At 38.8% G+C, this 18,934-nt stretch overlaps 1 protein-coding gene across 3 annotated transcripts in view; it reads right to left on the bottom strand.

Annotated features, from left to right (window-relative positions):
* Positions 1-365: 365 nt before the first annotated feature.
* The window catches only part of snx4 (sorting nexin 4), a 69,469-nt gene continuing 50,900 nt past the window's right edge, over positions 366-18,934 (bottom strand). For all 3 annotated transcript variants that reach the window (XM_070875485.1, XM_070875486.1, XM_070875488.1), the window contains 4 exons: positions 17,377-17,476; positions 14,214-14,359; positions 8,863-8,977; positions 366-2,179 (listed from right to left, as the gene is read on the bottom strand). In XM_070875485.1, the coding sequence (XP_070731586.1) occupies positions 2,132-2,179; positions 8,863-8,977; positions 14,214-14,359; positions 17,377-17,476 (409 nt within the window). In that variant the 3' untranslated portion in view covers positions 366-2,131. The remainder of the gene's footprint in view (positions 2,180-8,862; positions 8,978-14,213; positions 14,360-17,376; positions 17,477-18,934) is intronic.

Here is an 18,934-nt window from a genome sequence, read left to right as displayed (position 1 = left end):
TTTATTGTTCTAATTAATACACTACACAAAAAGCTCAACATGGATCAGGCAGGCCATTTATCGATATCAACTTGCTTGCTCAGGATTGCTATCCATAGCTTATCCCTCTCCACTAGGATCCACATCCACGGTTCTGGGCAAGATCACTTCAGGCAGCCCGCCTTCCTCGCATCTTTCCCTTTGAGCCGTCAATTACTTGGAGGGAAAATAAATAAAAAAGGGAGGGGGATAAATTATAAGTTATTAAGGTTGATTTATTCTTCCAGTAATTAGTCCAATGCAAATCTCTATCAGCAAGATGAGCAACATGGTACTTTGTTCAAATTTCCAAATAGAAAAGCAAAATCAAATAAAAATACAATGTGTGCATTTTAAAAGCAATTTTATTCAGCATTTTTGACACATCTACAGTTGGGGGGGGGGGGGGGAAAGGAGGGGGCAGCAGAAGAGGAGAATTCCTTTTATTCAAGGTATTTTCTGGACTTGTCTACATGTGAATTCTGAACAATTTTCAGGCACCTTTTTTTAAGCAAACCATGATGGAAACAAAGCAAATGAACACACAGTAATTGTTTTACAAATACAAACAAGTACAAGATTGGCAGAAAATTTAAGGCACCTTCATTTAGTGTTTCCTATTCGGTTATGGCATTTAAAGGCAAAATTTAGAAACTGCAATGGCAACAAAAAGTATTAATGGCATCACTTAAGTCACTATTCAACAGGAAATAATTTTAAAACGGCAATATCCTTTTTTTGGTCATCAAACAGGTAGTGTTTATAAATGTTCAAATTATCCCTTTTGCCATCCACTCAAGTGTTAGTTAACAGATATTTTTAAATCACCTCAATGTTAAGCTGTGTTAGAACACTTTTGTAATCCATGCAAATTTAAAAAAATTGAGGGTAATTCATTGCTTTGCATACCATACATAAAGCATGCTTATAATGGGAGTGAACTTTCCCCCACTGGCAATTTTAGTATAGAAAAATCACCACAAGTAGAAAAGGCAATTTTCCCTTGACATTTTTGCTGAAATTAGAAGAATTTCACTGCCATTAGTCCTTAAAGAATGACAAAATGGCTTCAATACAGATACAATTGTTAGTGTCATTAACTAAATTTAAATATTTTCAAATCACATTTATTCAAACACCCACAGTACTCAGAGGGAGGGGGAGGGGTGGGGTGTAGGGAAAGAAGGCCATCTGTCAAAATGGACATTTGACATTTACAAGTTTTGGATAACTAGAATTTTAAAAAAACTGAAATAAATTGGAAACTAGTTAACTTAATTCCACAAACTCGTAAGTTAAGAAAAAAAATTACAAGACCTTCATAGTCACTTGCAGACCATGATTGCCAACTGTACAAATGACATTCCCCAGATGACAATTACATTTAAACAGTTTGACATAAATAGGAGTAACTGAATTAATCATTTTACTGAAATTAATGAGCTACATTGGTCACACCAAGTTAACAGCCTTTTGCACCATTAATTAGGTCTAGCTGGCTGCAAGGCATTTCTTCTATATTCCAGCCAAATACTGAACATGAATGCTTATCTACTCATTTGCTTAATGCCAGGAAGTTCAGCTAGAAGAAATCAAACAAAACTGGGACGTTTTCTGTATTAAGACAAATCAAATAATTTAATCTGCCTCTTCAAAATAAGCTTAAGACTGGATTGTGTATATCTAGGCATTCTGCAGCATATGAGCAGTCATCCATTTTATTAAGATTTATGAAAACTAGCCTTGTTGAAAACCTATGCAAAATTTCACAAAAAAACAATTGGCACAATGCAACTACATCTGGAAATGATCTGAAGGCCTCCAAATCTACAGGAAGAAACCAGCATAGCATTTGGATTAGTTTCTGTAACAGAATGCAATTCTCTGCCTGCTTTCCCCTTAACCCCACATCCCTGGAAACATGATTTTAAAACTTTATTAGCAAGACATTTTCTCACAAAAGTTTCTTTGTGCCCAGTTCACCAGCAAGTGGATTGAAAGACAGATATACAATTGATGTAAAAAGGATTCCACATGGTCAAACTTCATTTCTGAATTCTAGCTTTTCTTGTGCTTCTATTATGTAAGGTTTGAGTTTATTGAATGTAAACTTTTACATCTTGCTAAAGCATTCCTTAGCATTGGTCCAAACTTGAATTCCCTAAAAAAGAAAAAATGCATTTTACAATTACTTTAGCAGATACATAAATTTCAAGTGTATTAAATGATTTGCTTAGGTGTACATTTTCAAAAAGTAAACAATGATAACTACAAACAGGGTTATAGTTCAAGCAACAAGAAAAAAAATGTTTGACTTCCAAGACAGGATCTTAAACATATACTGCAGCCTCCATGAGGATTTGACATGCCATTTTTATATACTACAAGCTACATTTAAATAGTCAACAGTTCTGAATTTCTGAATGGACTAAGTACAGCTATTTTCTGTCGCTCACCCCAGTGATGGCCTGTCTGCCATTACAGTTACATGGTTTGTTTTCATTCCTTCCTTCCTGCCACTAAGCAGTGAACCTCTATAGTTACTAAATCCACAGCAACTTTAGTTCTAGTTAAAACAATTCTAAGCTCTGATGGTTTACAGTTCAAAAAGTAAAATTTTTTCCAGAAATGTCATTTGTTGTTGATAGTTTTATTGGGTATTAGCACCAATCAACTTTGTGCCAATTCTGTGCATTACTTTCATCTAAAAAGGTAATTGATTTAAACTTGTTTGCTACCATCCAATGGTACTAAAATACAAGTTACTTAATATCCTCTATTACATACCCCAATTATGCAACTATTAGCATTTATGCTCAGCTTCAGATAATTGTAAATTTGCAATTTATGCTCTACAAAATTGTAATATTTATTTAATTAATAACTGCCAATCATTTTAAATCAAGAAGGGCAACATTATTTTATATACATATTGAAAAAACTAGCTAGGCTGAAGATTGGTTCGGAATTAATGAATTGTAGCCAATCAAAAATGAATAACCGACAAAATAAACAGTCAATAGTGTGTCCCCAATTCTTACGCTCAATCATTTTCTTCCTATGCAGAAATTACAGGACATGGATTTGGAATAGTCCAAGTCTCAGACCTCTCCACAACTATCAATGTTGCTCAGGCCACTTACACACTACTGCTGTAACTTCGGCAGAATTCCTATTTACACACATAAGTGGAGCAGGAGGCATAAGAAACTCCTGTCTATATCGCGCACTCTACACAAATTTTATTTCCAAGGGAATAAGAAATATATAAAATTTCTGCCAAGCTCAAAACTTCAGGATATATTTGATCATTTCCACCTATACTTAGGCTTTCTAACCTTCAATCCCATTCATAGAGATATTTAACTCAACACTGATCAATATTGCCACAAATTACTTTATATTGGAACACATTTCATAAAATTCCTTTTGTAAAGAGGCAGATTTCCAAAAATGGTACTTATACTCTAGCCGTGCAAATCAGTTGAAGTAGATAACCTGCTCCCATCTATACCACTCACCAAAATACCAGAATTCAGTCCCTTTTCAATCTTTTGCTGCTGTGAAAATTCAAACCGCTCCTCAAAGCACTAGAATAATCCTCATTGCTCGTGAGCCAATACATTTATGTCCTTTTAGAAAAGGTAGGGAGCCCATAATAGCACACAGTATTTGAAATACATCTTTCTAATGAATTAGATTAAAACAATTTTTGACTCCATTGAGACACACACTGCTGCAAGTTAACTTCCACAAAGTAAATCTTTTTAAAAAAAATCACATTTTATTCAATGCATTCTGAAAAATTATGCAAAGGATACACAAGCTACAACTTCAACACCGACTGCTCGTCTCTACAATCTTTAAACACCCAGGGTCCAATAAAATCTTGAACATTTTCCCACTATTAGACTACAAGCCACTTAATTCCCCCAATAATGAAACTGCAGGAATATTAGAACAAACTTTTTATACAAAAGAGACAAGTTAACAATTTGTATGTATTAATAAGAGTTCAGTTCAATCAATAAACTAACTACTGCAGCCTTATAAATGTGCATTAACTCTTAGTCATCAGGTTTTATAAATTTCTCTCCAGGTAGTCAAAACATGAATCGAGAGCTCTCAAATCATGGGATCTGTAGCTAGGATTCTTTGGAGGCAAGAATTTTAACTGAACCACACCATAAGGAAAGGCAAATAATAGCTATTCAGTTCTGGTACACAGAATGCCAAAAGGATACAAGATGCAGCTAAACAATAGATCAAAATAAGATCAAACTAATGGAGAAAATTCATTAAAGCAAATTCAGAGCCAAGTTGTGGTAGCTGTAAATGAACAAAGAGTGATCATGCATGGCAAGCAAATTTAAAGTATACCAAATTAAGAATGTTGCACTCGAGAGTCAATTATAAAGTACTTCAATATTTTACAATTATTTAGTCACTATTAATGTGACCAACTTCTAAATAAGTCAAATCAAAGTTTAAATGTGGTGCAATAAATCTGACAATTTGTTGAAAGGGTTTAGTCACAATCCAAATAAAACTAAACATAGCTTTCAAGAACAGCAGTAATAACGTCTTTTTTTATTGAAGTACGGAGCGGGTGCAGGACATTCTGAAAAAGGAGTGTGAACAGCCAGTTGTCGTGGTGCATTTAGGTACCAACGACAGGACCTCATCCCATTTTTTACCCGAGACACAAATTTAGGGAGCTAGGAGTTAAATTAAAAAGTAGGACCTCAAAAGTAGTAATCTCAGGATCGCTACCAGTGCCATGTGCTAGTCAGAGTAGGAATCGCAGAATAGCTCAGATGAATACGTGACTTGGAGTGGTGCAGAAGGGAGGGATTCAAATTCCTGGGACATTGGAACCGGTTCTGGGGGAGCTGGGACCAGTACAAACCGAACAGTCTGCACCTGGGCAGGACCGGAGCCAATGTACTAGGGGGGAGTGTTTGCTAGTGCTGTTGGGGAGGAATTAAACTAATATGGCAGAGGAGACAGAGGGAAATAAAATGGAGGCAGAAGCAAAATATAGAAAGGAGAATAGTAAAAGTAGTGGAGGGCAGAGAAACCCAAGGCAAAAAACAAAAAGGGCCACATTACAGCAAAATTCTAAAAGGGCAAAGTGTGCTAAAAAAAAAACATGCCTGAAGGCTCTGTGCCTCAATGAGAGGAGTATTCGGAAAAAGGTGGATGAATTAACTGCGCAGATAGCAGTTAATGGATATGATGTGATTGGCATCATGGAGACATGGCTCCAGGGTGACCAAGGCTGGGAACTCAACATCCAAGGGTATTCAGCATTTAGGAAGGACAAACAGAAAGGAAAAGGAGGCAGGGTGGCGTTGCTGGTTAAAGAAGAAATCAATGCAATTGTAAGGAAGGACATCAGCCTGGATGATGTGGAATTGATATGGGTGGAGCTGCGGAATTCCAAAGGGCAGAAAACGCTAGTGGGAGTTGTGTATAGACCACCAAATAATAGCAGAGGGGTTGGGGACAGCAAGAAACAAGAAATAAGGGATGTGTGCAATAAAGGTACAGCAGTAATCATGGGCAACTTTAATCTACATACTGATTGGGCTAACCTAACTGGTAGCAATGCGGTAGAGGAGGATTTCTTGGAGTGTATTAGGGATGGTTTTCTAGATCAATATGTCGAGGAACCAACCAGGGAGCTGGCCATCCTAGACTGGGTGATGTGTAATGAAAAGGGACTAATTAGCAATCTTGTTGTGCGAGGACCTTGGGGAAAAGTGACCATAATATGGCAGAATTCCTTATTAAGATGGTGTGACAAAGTTAATTCGGAAACTAGGGTCCTGAACTTAAGGAAAGGTAACTGATGGTATGAGGCACGAATTAGATAGAATAGACTGGCAAAGGCTACTCAAAGGGTTGACGGTGGATAAGCAGTGGCAAACATTTAAAGATCACATGGATGAACTTCAGCAATTGTTCATCCCTGTCTGAAATAAAAATAAAACTGTGAAGGTGGCTTAACCATGGCTAACAAAGGAAATTAAGGATCGTGTTAAAGCCAAGGAAGAGGCATATAAATTGGTTAGAAAAAGCAACAAACCTGAGGACTGGGAGAAATTTAGAATTCAACAGAGGAGGACTAAAGGTTTAATTAAGAGGGGGAAAAGAGAGTACGAGAGAAAGCTTGCAGGGAATATAAAAACTGACTGCAAAAGCTTCCATAAATGTGGAGAAAAAAAGATTAGTAAAGACAAACATAGGTCCCTTGCAGTCGGATTCAGGTGAATTTATCATGGGGAACAAAGAAATGGCAGACCAATTGAACCAATACTTCGGTTCTGTCTTCACAAAGGAAGACACAAATAACCTTCTGAATGCACTAGGGGACAGTGGGTCCAGTGAGAAGGAGGAACTGAAGGATATCCTTATTAGGTGGGAAATTGTGTTAGGGAAATTGATGGGATTGAAGGCCGATAAATCCCCGGGGCCTGATAGTCTGTATCCCAGAGTGCTCAAGGAAGTGGCCCAAGAAATAGTGGATACATTGGTGATCATTTTCCAACAGTCTATCGACTCGATCAGTTCCTATGGACTAGAGGGTAGCTAATGTAACACCACTTTAAAAAAAAAATGAGAGAGAGAAAATGGGTAAATATAGACCAGTCAGACAGACATCAGTAGTGGGGAAAATGTTGGAATCAATCATTAAGGATGAAATAGCAGCACATTTGGAAAGCAGCAACAGGATCAGACCAAGTCAGCATGGATTTATGAAAGAAAAATCATGCTTGACGAATCTTCTGGAATTTTGTGAGGATGTAATTAGCAGAGTGGACAAGGGAGAACCAGTGGATGTGGTGTATTTGGACTTTCAAAAGGCTTTTGACAAGGTCCCGCACAAGAGATTGGTGTGCAAAATCAAAGCACATGATATTGGGGGTAATGTACTGACGTGGATAGGGAACTGGTTGGCAGACAGGAAGCAGAGTCAGGATAAACGGGTCCTTTTCAGAATGGCAGGCAGTGGCTAGGAGTGCCACAGGGCTCAGTGTTGGGACACCAGCTCTTTGCAATGTACATTAACAATTTAGATGAAGGAAGAGAGTGTAATATCTCCAAGTTTGCAGATGACACTAAACTGGGTGGTGGTGTGAGCTGTGAGGAAGACGCTAAGAGGCTGCAGGGTGACTTGGACAGGTTAGGTGAGTGGGCAAATACATGGCAGATGCAGTATAATGTGGATAAATGTGAGGTTATCCATTTTGGGTGCAAAAACACAAAGGCAGAATATTATCTGAATGGCAGCAGACTAGGAAAAGGGGAAGTGCAATGAGACCTGAGTGTCATGGTTCATCAGTCACTGAAAGTGGGCATGCAGGTACAGCAGGCAGTAAAGGTGGCAAATGGTACGTTGGCCTTCATAGCTAGGGGATTTGAATATAGAAGCAGGGAGGTCTTAATGCAGCTGTACAGGGCCTTAGTGAGGCCTCACCTGGAATATTGTGTTCAGTTTTGGTCTCCTCGTCTGACGTTCTTGCTATTTTGAGGGAGTGCAGCGAAGGTTCACCCGACTGATTCCAGGGATGGCTGGGCTGTCATATGAGACGACTGGATCAACTGTGCCTTTATTCATTGGAGTTTAGAAGGATGAGAGGGGATCTCATAGAAACATAAGATTCTGACGGGACTGGACAGGAGAGATGCGGGAAGAATGTTCCCGATGTTGGGGAAGTCCAGAACCTGGGGACAGTCTTAGGATAAGGGGTAGGCCATTTAGGACTGAGATGAGGAGAAACTTCTTCACTCAGAGTTGTTAACCCTGTGGAATTCCCTGCCGCAGAGAGTTGTTGATGCCAGTTCACTGGATATATTGAAGAGGGAATTAGATATGGCCCTTACGGTTAAGGGGATCAAGGGGTATGGGGAGAAAGCAGGAAAGGGGTACTGAAGAAATGATCAGCCATGATCTTATTGAATGGCGGTGCAGGCTCGAAGGGCCGAATGGCTTACTCCTGCACCTATTTTCTACGTACCATTTCAAGCTCCTGCATTTTAGCAAGCACTAGAAAAAATGCATTAACCTTTATTAAAACTGTTTACTTCTCAAAATATCAAATCAGCATTTTCCTACAAGCATTCGTGACTTTGTGGTGTTTATTTGATTTCAGCAATCTGATAAGCTTGAACAAATGCAATCCTTCACCATCAGGTCATTTAAACCAATTTGGAAGTTTTTCAATGCAAACACTAAATCGGAATAGAACAAACACTGCTCTTAATAATTATGGATTGATGCCAAAATAAATCATAGCCTCCAGCTTCCTGGTGTGCTTTCATAGGCAGTAAAACTCAATAGCTGGTTTCAAGCTTACCCAAGAATTAATCAAACATTTGCCAAAAAGGCGTACAAGCAAATATCTACAGACTGAACACACAGAAGTAACGTAAAGTGTAAAAGTTATTCTGCATCATGGAACAATGGAATGCGTTTGCTTCTAAGGTGTCAACTGCTGACTTATACAATACAGTCAAGAGGAAGCAGAGTTTTGGGGGGTGGGTGGTGGAGGGAGACACACGGAGGGGGTGGGGGGAGAAATTCAAAGAAAGTCAGATCATTTATGCGTCGAAATGGTGAACTTGCAAAGCAGGACTTGGTGACCAGGGAAGAGAACACCTGCCAGTACCCTTTTTAAAGTTTTCAGATGAGCTGCCATTACAATGTTAATTCTAGATCATATGTTAAGGGGCTCAGTGGTTATTTTTCTTGTCCATCTTTTCCCTTATACATCACAATCATTCTATCCATGGTAGTTTAAAAAAAAAAATAGGTGACTGCATTGATAACCAACCCACCTTTTTGCACATGCTTATCTGCATCACTGCATAGCTGATGAGGGCCTCTTTCAGGTCATTATTCTTCTGTTCCTTAAAACGCTCAATGTCTGCCCAAGCAACCTTCACAAAATCTCTAAAAAAGTGAAGTAGATATCATAGAACTTTAATTTACTGGGAAATGTAGATTCAAGAAGTTCCTGTTTTATTCGTGTTGAACAGGAAAGCCACACAAGACAGTATCAAAATAATCTGATATTTGATGCAGCTGTAAAGCTCAAATATTGCAACAGTATAAAAAAGTTTCCATACTCATCTGCAACAGAATGTTAATAGAAATATACATACAAACCCAACTCAAAGAACCCAGAACAGGGACCCAACTTAAAATTTCCAAAGTTAACTGAAAATAACTCATGAAAAAAGTACAACAATTTGATGCAGACACACAGACCTTCCCCCTCCCCACCAGAGGAAAGCAAGGCTCAGGAAATGCCATGTACACCTTGTAAATTCATACAAGAGTGTAAAGGGAAAAAGCAATTTGGGGGAATACCAAAAACAAAACTTTAATGAAAGATGCTGAATGGCAATAAAAGTATTTAAAGAAGTCTTCATGGACCATCTAGATCAGAGTATAGAAACATAGAAAATAGGTGCAGGAGTAGGCCATTCAAGCCTGCACCACCATTCAACAAGATCATGGCTGATCATTCACCTCAGTACCCCTTTCCTGCTTTCTCTCCATACCCCTTGATCCCTTTAGCCGTCAGGGCCATATCTAACTCCCTCGGATTCTTTTGTTAATCACCTTAAATCTGTGCACTCGAGTTATTGATTCTCCAGCCATTGGAAACCGATGTTAAACTACTATCAAATCTCCTCTTGGCCTGCTCTGCTCCACGGAGAACAACCGCAGCTTCTCCAGTTTATCCACGTGACTATTCCCTCATCCCTGAAATCATTCTAGTAAATCTCTTCTGTACCATGTTATCAGTCAGCCTCCTCTGGTTCACAACACATTTCGAGCAAGCACATACTACACTGTAAAGTGTAGTATATGGAACAGACTTTATTGATACAGTACAGGTGATCAGTCTAACTGTATAGAGAGTAGCTTTACGGTTTCTCTATCTTTTGAGCCCTCCCAAAGAAATGCTCCTTTATACACCATATTTTAGAAACATAAAAAAAACAGGCGGCCATTCAGCCCTTCAAGTCTGCACCGCCATTCAGTATCATGGCTGATCCTCTATCTCAACACCATATTCCTGCTTTTTCCCCATAACCCTTAATGTCTTTTGTTTCTAGAAATCTATCTCCATTTTAAATATATTCAGTGACTTGGCCTCCACAGCCTTCTGTGGCAGAGAATTCCACAGGTTCACCACCCTCAGTGAAAACAATTTCTCCTAATCTCGGTCCTAAATTTCCTATCCCGTATCCTGAGACTGTGACACCTTGTTCTAGACTTCCCAGCCAGGGGAAACATCCTCTCCGCATCCAGTCTATCCAGTCAGAATTTTATACGTTTCAATGAGAACCCCTCACATTCTTCTAAACTCTCGTGAATACAGACCTAGTCGACCCAATCTCTCATATGACAGTCCTGCCATCCCTGGAATCAGTTGCTGCACTTCATCTATGGCAAGTATATCCTTTCTTAGGTAAGGAGACTAAAACTGCAGAGAATACTCCAGGTGCAGTCTTCCCAAGGCCCTGTATAACTCTAGTAAGCCATCCCGGGAATCAGTCTGGTGAACCTTCGCTGCACTCCCTCAATAGCAAGAACGTTCTTTCTCAGATTAGGAGACCAAAACTGAACACAATATTCCAGGTGAGGCCTCACCAAGGCCCTGTACAACTGGAGTAAGACCTCCCTACTCGTATACTCAAATCCCCTAGCTATGAAGGTCAACATACCATTTGCCTTCACCACCTGCTGTACCTGCATGCCAATTTTCAATGACTGATGTACCATGACATCCAGGTCTCGTTGCACTTCCCCTTTTCCTAATCTACCATTCAGATAATACTCTGCCTGTGTGTTTTTGCTCCCAAAGTGGATAACCTCACATTTATCCACATTATACTGCATCTGCTATGCAATTGCCCACTCACCTAACCTGTCGAAGTCACCCTGCAGCCTCTTAGCATCCTCCTCACAGCTCACACCACCTAGCTTAGTGTCATCTGCAAACTTGGATATATTACTCAATTCCTTCATCCAAAATTATTAATGTATATTGTAAATAGCTGTGGTCCCAGCACTGAGCCCTGCGGCACCCCACTAGTCACTGCCTGCCATTCTGAAAAGGATCCGTTTATCCCAACTCTCTGCTTCCTGTCTGCCAACCAGTTCTCTATCCACATCAGTACATTACCCCCAATACCACGTGCTTTAATTTTGCACACCAATCTCTTGCGTGGGACCTTGTCAAAAGCCTTTTGAAAGTCCAAATACACCACATCCACTGGTTCTCCCTTGTCCATTCTACTAGTTACATCCTCAAAAAATTCCAGAAGATTTGTCAAGGACGATTTCCCTTTCATAAATCCATCTTGACTTGGACCAATCCTGTCACTGCTTTCCAAATGCACTGTTATTTTATCTTTAATAATTGATTCCAACATTTTCCCCACTACTGATATCAGGCTAACTAATATAATTACCCATTTTCTCTCCCTCCTTTAAAAAAGTGATGTTACATTAGCTACCCTCCCAGTCCATAGGAACTGATCTAGAGTCAATAGACTGTTGGAAAATGATCACCAATGCATCCACTATTTCTAGGGCTACTTCCTTAAGTACTCTGGGATGCAGACTATCAGGCCCCGGGGATTTATCGGCCTTCAATCCCATCAATTTTCCGCCCAATAAGGATATCCTTCAGTTCCTACTTCTCACTAGACCCTCAGTCCCCCAGTACTTCCAGAAGGATATTTGTCTTTCTTCGTGAAGACAGAACCAAAGTATTTGTTCAACTGGTCTGCCATTTTTGTTCCCCATTTATAAATTCACCTGAATCTGACTGCAAGGGTCCTACGTTTGTCTTCATTAATCATTTTCTCTTCACACATCTATAGAAGCTTTTGCAGTCAGTTTTTATGTTCCGGCAAGCTTCCTCTCATACTTATTTTCCCCCTCCTAATTAAACCCTTTGTCGTCCTCTGCTGAATTCTAAATTTCTCCCAGTCCTCAGGTTTGCTTCTTTTTCTGGACCATTTATATGCCTCTTCCTTGGATTTAACACGATCCTTAATTTCCCTTGTTAGCCACGGTTGAGCCACCTTCCCAGTTTTATTTTTACTCCAGACAGGGATGTACAATTGAAGTTCATTCATGTGATCTTTAAATGTTTGCCATTGCCTATCCACCATCAACCCTTTAAGTATCATTTGCCAGTCTATTCTAGCCAATTCACGTCTCATACCATCGAAGTTACCTTTCCTTAAGTTCAGGACCCTCGTCTCTGAATTAACTGTCACTCTCCATCTTAATAAAGAATTCTACCATATTATGGTCACTCTTCCCCAAGGGGCCTCGCACAACAAGATTGCCAATTAGTCCTTTCTCATTACACATCATCCAGTCCTCTAGTTGGTTCCTCGACATATTGGTCCAGAAAACCATCCCTAATACACTCCAGGAAATCCTCCATCGGATTGCTACCAGTTTGGTTAGCCCAATCTATGTAGATTAAAGTCGCCCATGATAACTGCTGTACCTTTATTGCACGCATCCCTAATTTCTTGTTTGATGCTGTCCCCAATCTCACCACTACTGTTTGGTGGTCTGTACACAACTCCCACTAGCGTTTTCTGCCCTTTGGTATTCCGCAGCTCCACCCATAGATTCCACATCATCCAAGCGAATGTCCTTCCTTACTATTGCATTAATTCCCTCTTTAACCAGCAACGCTACCCCACCTCCTTTTCCTTTGTCCATCCTTCATGAATGTTGAATACCCCTGGATGTTGAGTAGAAAAAATGATTAGCTTTGAACACTCTGGATTTGGGTGATGAATCTGTACCTACACACAAAGTTGGATGTGCCAAAAGATTGCATCAAAAAATACTCCATAAATTAATTTTATTGCAGCACAACTTAACAAATAAAGCCTCGAGAATTCCACTCCTTAGTATCCACAGGCAAGAGAGTTAGGTTGGGACTGAGAGATTATATCTTTTCACAAGAACAGTTGCCGTAACAAAGGCATTCCTCTACAAAAAGCTATTCTCTTTAGAAGAAAACCAAGTCTGGTGTCTACGGGGCTTGAATGGACAAAGGTCAATTTAAGTGAACCTCAAGTGATGGCATCTTGAGGAATAGCAGTCCTGTGAACTAGCTACTGCCACATCCATAAACCCCACGGTGGTTTAATTGTGGAAATGCAGACATTCAACGCTGCAAGGTCAAGATTCTGGCTTTACACAAATTTGAGGAAGGAAGGCTTGCATTTATTTATGGCATTACTGTATTCCTCAAATCACTTCATACATAGGAGTAACATTAGTTTTATATGCAAACATGGCAACCATTTTGCACACAAAATGCCATAATGCACAGTGAATGCCCTACTCTTTTTTTAATGGTATTAGTTATGGTAGGGATGTTATCCAGTGTACAGAGAACTTCCTGCTTTTCTGCAAATACCACTGGATCTTTATTGCCAATGTCACAAGATGGGCCTCAATTTAGCCTCTCGAGTAGGAAAGCAAATCCAACACTACATCCTATCTATTACAACAGTTTAGTTCCACCTTTGTAACACTGCCTATCTCAGTCCAGCCGCTGCCAAAACTCTTGCTCATTGGTGGGTGTTAATAAACTGAATTTAACCTATTGACATATATAAAATGGCCCATTCCCCAAAAACTCGAGTAAAATTAGACCATCATGACTAAACTAACAGCTTTTGTGCAAATTAACTCCAAATCCAAATATATTTGTAAGTTCACTTCAAAATACAAGTGCCAGAACTCCAGATTTTCACTGTCATATTGTCTACTGAATATTTAAGTCGACTGACATCCAAAGGACTTCTAGTCCTAACATTCTCAATGCAAGGAAAGGAATCTAGGAGGGGAAAACACTTCCAACAGAAATAACTCTCCCATTCAACCCCTTTAAGAACTCCTGGTTGGTAATGGTTTGACCTTCCATGCAGTGATCTGAAAAGGGAAATACTGTGAATTCAAATACTCCTCCAAAAACAAATCAATTGAATCTGGTGGCAATTCTAGACACGTGAATATTCAAAGTAGATCAGGATTAAATATATATTCTACACAAGTTAATGCTACAATACTGTGCATCAACTTAAGGTTTGTTTAGTAGTAGGATATACAAGTATGCTGATGGCCTTACTCGCACTCAAGATTTTTGGCCTTCAAAAGCTCCTCTCCATCAGTAATTTGCTCCTCCAACATTTTTAGCTTGGCTTCTCTTTGTTCTGGTGTCTCCTGCCCAAAAAGTTTGCTGGTCATACCTTTTAGAGAGAATGTTCGCACGGTCTACACAACAGATTAGAAAATAAAAATAGATTTGATCATTCAGAAGTTGCAAATTAACATTTTCCATAAAGATATAGACCAATTGTCACTGCAGGAAGCATTTAAGAATTACTGCTCAAAAATAGAATTGTGCAAATGTGAAATGTTTAAAACTATCTATTCAGGCAGCAGAAAGGATAATGAAGAACTCCTGTGCCAACTGAATCCAGATGTTATGGTTAGTTAACACTGGTTAGTGAAAACAAATAATTTGTTCCAGAAACTACAAGCATTTCACCCTAGTGTTCCAGTTTCAAAAGATAAAATAGCATTACTGCTGAATGTATTCTGCTTTCAGAAGTAACACTAAAGTTTCATGTACCATTACACTTCAACAGATTTTAGCAAGAAGTCGTCAAAAATTGAGACAAGATCTTAGGTAATATTATCTATTCCAAGTATTGTGCCTCATTATTTGAATGTAATGTTTCATCGTCCACATGGAAGTGAACAGGGCATCAAGTAACAGGACAAGTCATGTAGCACTGTCTCCTTAAGACTTCATCCTCGCCACAAGTATGCAATTTCCCTGCCTGAAGCTCCATATAAATTCTCATTGTGGATTCTTTCCCCAGTCGTTTAATGGAAGCAGCAGACCCTGACTCAAGCTGTATAAAAATTCTAATTATGGATTCTTTCCCCAGGCTTTTGATGGAAGCAGCAGACGACCAAGCCGATTCAATAAGAGCAATTACACAAAAAATACTCTGCCAGAATCTGACAACAGTGATAAAAAAAAGTGCAACTCCCAAGAGTGCAAGTGGGGATTTCTTTGTCTGACCGCCTCCTGAACCAAGTTGCACAAGTCCTGTTGCATTGTAAAGGAGCCCTGGATTACTCAAGACATTCTAGATTGCTCCAGAGGTTGGGTACTGGTTCATCCTAACAATCAAGAATGACTCGTGTTTGGTCAGTTATTTTTCTTTTTAAAAAAAAGTTTTGCCAGCAGCTCAACAAAGAGCTGACATTAGGCAGCAGTCTCCACATAAAAAGATACCCAAGCTGTAAACTATTTCAATGGCTAACTGCACAATGCAAATGACATATGGAAGTCAATTATTCCTTGGCGAGAAGTGCACCTGACTACAAATTTAATCTGCGCCACTTGGTAGCAAACATACTTGCTCCAAAGAAAGTTGGGAATTGATCATCCTGATTTGTACAGATGCAACAGAGGCCCCTCCTCTCTCAAATTAAAAAAAAAGAGTGGATGAAGTGAGTGATAGAGGAAAATAGTATGCAAGGTACTGAAGTACTGAGCCATTAACTTAAAATTTTCCTTCAGGAAAGAAAATTACTTGACTAAAAGAGTTTCTCTTGGCCGAGTGCCAGTTAAAACAAAAACACTTTTTCCCCCACCCACCAAAATAGGTGAAGGTCTTCAGGATATACTCAACATGGAATTGAGGTTTCAATTGTTGCTTTGTAGATAGTCACAGAACTGATAATTGTGCATCAGGTGACACTTGTGTAACATTCCTTAATGAGACTGATCTGATAACTAAAATCCATCTGATGAATCTAAATAATCTTTGTTCCATAATGAATGCAGAGGATGACTTAGCAGTTTTTAAATAGTCAACCACTGTACAATAAGTTCTTCTCTATTCCCTGACTGATTTGCGAATCTACTATTTTAATGCAGATTTAACTTGAAGTCTCAGCTGCAGAGCACAAAAGGTCAAGCAAGTCTTTCTTTCAAGAGCTTAAAAAGCTGTGTACCACAAGTAGTAATGACAGACTTGAAGTCAAGATCAACAACTAGGTCTAGATTATAATACTTCAAATCATGCTATCAACTGATGTATCCAAAGTGCTAGAGCAAAAACCTGAGTTATAGCAAGACAAACATCTGAATTAACATAAAATGTGTTCGTGATCAAGACTATAATTAAACAGTTTAGTAGCTTAGCCAAAAGAAACACCAAATAAATTGAAATTGAAAATCTTTTTCCTAGTGCAGTGCACTAGTACAATACCACTACTCTTTCAAAACCAACTTAAAACCATGAGGCATTTTATACATGGACCAAGATCACTGGTTGCAAGGCTAATACAAGAAAAGCATTAAAAGTCTGATTCCCCAATTGATTGATGGCCAAATCATTAAAATGGCAGAGTTACCCAATTTGCCTTTCTAATTTATTTGCATATAATGGCTTGTTTGCTTTGCATAGAGTAAAATGTACTTGCAGTTTCTGTATATACTTTAAATAATGCAAATTCAAATTAAATCCAATTCAGAGAAATTCTGCATGTCTGGCAACTCAAATTTTAGTTACATAGCAAAATTTGTTCTCAGTCAGTTAATTAATGGCCCCCAAAAATTCATTAACTTTTGGCTTACACAAAATCAGGTCTTGAATTTGGGGAAGAAAAAAAAAATCATGATCATGTCAGAGTATTATTAGTGATTTACATTTCAGCAACCACATCTGTTATATTGCTTTTTATACAATTGAAGATCTTTGATCATGGCCATGCAAACCCAGAACACCCAATTCAAGCAGGAGTAGATTCACATGCCAAATTCAAAATTCACGATTGTTTTTTGTGGAAACAGTAAGCTAGAGGTTTTGCTTATTACAGAAGAACAGTACCAACTAAATAAATCCTCCTGGAAATGCAGAATGGTTCTCACAGCCCTTGGCCCATCACCCACACAAGCCAGTAGTGTAGCACACTGGCACCACCTCACCTCTTAGGAACCTACCACTGCAAGTTGCCTGCTTATATCTGCAGTTGCCTACAGTGCTTGAGATTTGCACTCCGTGCTCTTCCATGCAAGTTGAACTCTACACATGTACTTAATAGCACTAAAAGTTCAAAGCATTAAAATAAATGCAGCAGAGATAGTATCGAATCTTCATTTGGTTGAAATCAAGAAACTGAATCGGCTGGGGGACATACAACCATCGTGCTTTCTAAGAGATAGAAATGTAGACTAGTAATGGGGACAGTGGTGAAAACAGTCGCACCCCAGTAGCTAGCTCCTCCCTTTGTTGTTTCTTTGATGTTAGATCCAAAGCAGCCATCTCCAAATCATACTGTTGTAGTTCATGCTTTCTGCATACAGACCTAGAATTTAAAAAAAAAGATTCAAGTTAAAATACCAATAGTGTAACACTTAGTTCTCATCCTAATTTGATTTAAACTGTTTCTGCAATTCAATGATTCTGTAAAAAGCTCCTTAGATTTGCATTGTGATAATACCCATTTTTATATTATTTAAATTCAAGGAGTTTAATAATGGAAACATTTGAACTTGCAAATGTGAGATTAATATGTGCCAAATATTAGTCAGGATAATGCCATAGGACTGGAGAATTTGAGATGAAGTCAGACTTTCCAACTGTTAACTTGATTTTTAATTTAGGAAAAAATGTTTGTACAACTGCTAATCTGGCTTCTTACCAGATTTCCAACTATTTAGTTTGTTTCTATTTTTAAATTTTCCTATCCTCGTGCAAGAATCGTCTTCCCAGTTACACCTTTTCTTTCCCAAGGTAGAAAGCATGCACTACAATTCCAGGGCACAATAGTATTTTGGTAGATGTAGGCCAGACAGTGCTGTAACAGCAGTTTTTAGCCATAATTTATACATTGCAGTTTCACCATGTTTGTTACTGTACATCAGGATTCATCCCTGGAGTCTGGAGGATTTATAGGAATGCTAGGAGCTATTTGTTTGAAAACTGACTTAATCCGTTACAAAAAGAAACATTAGCTATGCATTAATGGAAATATGAAGGTATGCAAATCAGGCATGAAATTTAGTCAAATAATTCATCTCATACACTGGTCTAAAGTAAACATAGAACTTAATAAAACAGTCCCTACTCATTTTAAAATGCATCCTTATTTTGTATTTTGATGAAGCTGATTTCTTGCCATTTGCTTTTCTCAGGCAGCCAGAAGTAATTTGGATTTTGCTTACAAACCAAGCTAAACTTCTTTGCATTTAGCTAAAATATCAATGTCAGTTCCACAAACTAGCGATGCACCGATTGAAGTCAATTTACGATTCATTAAAAAAAACCACTGGCCTAGAAATGTGATGAGGCTGCGCTTGTTTTACAGGTGAAAAACAGATGCCAAAATGTCCAAACTGGCTATCGCCACGTGCATATTCCATGCTGCACGCCATATTGGTATAGGCATCAAAAGGAGTCCAGGGACTACACCTGAAACAGGCATCAAGTCCTTTATTTGTGTATACATTTGAATTGAACAGAGGTAACCATCCTTCAAAGGACGACCACCAAAAAGCTAAACTAAACAAATATTTACCCAAATGTGGAGTCAGGAGGTGCAGAATTGCTGCTCTCTGCTCCACATTAAAATATGGGCCATTAACACCCCACCCTTCAATCATAAATTTTCAAGGGACATGACTTGATAAATTGAGCATTATTGCTTTTGATGCAGAAATCTGAAGGAAAAGATCTCTTCCAAAGAATTTTTGAATCATCTGCCTATGTATCGAGGTTCATTTTTTTTTTTGGGTCAGGATGTGGGCAATACTGGCAAGGCTGC

This window comes from Pristiophorus japonicus, chromosome 3 (assembly GCF_044704955.1).
Source record: "Pristiophorus japonicus isolate sPriJap1 chromosome 3, sPriJap1.hap1, whole genome shotgun sequence".
NCBI classification, from domain to species: Eukaryota; Metazoa; Chordata; class Chondrichthyes; family Pristiophoridae; genus Pristiophorus; species Pristiophorus japonicus.
This window is presented reverse-complemented; position numbering and strand designations above follow the sequence as displayed.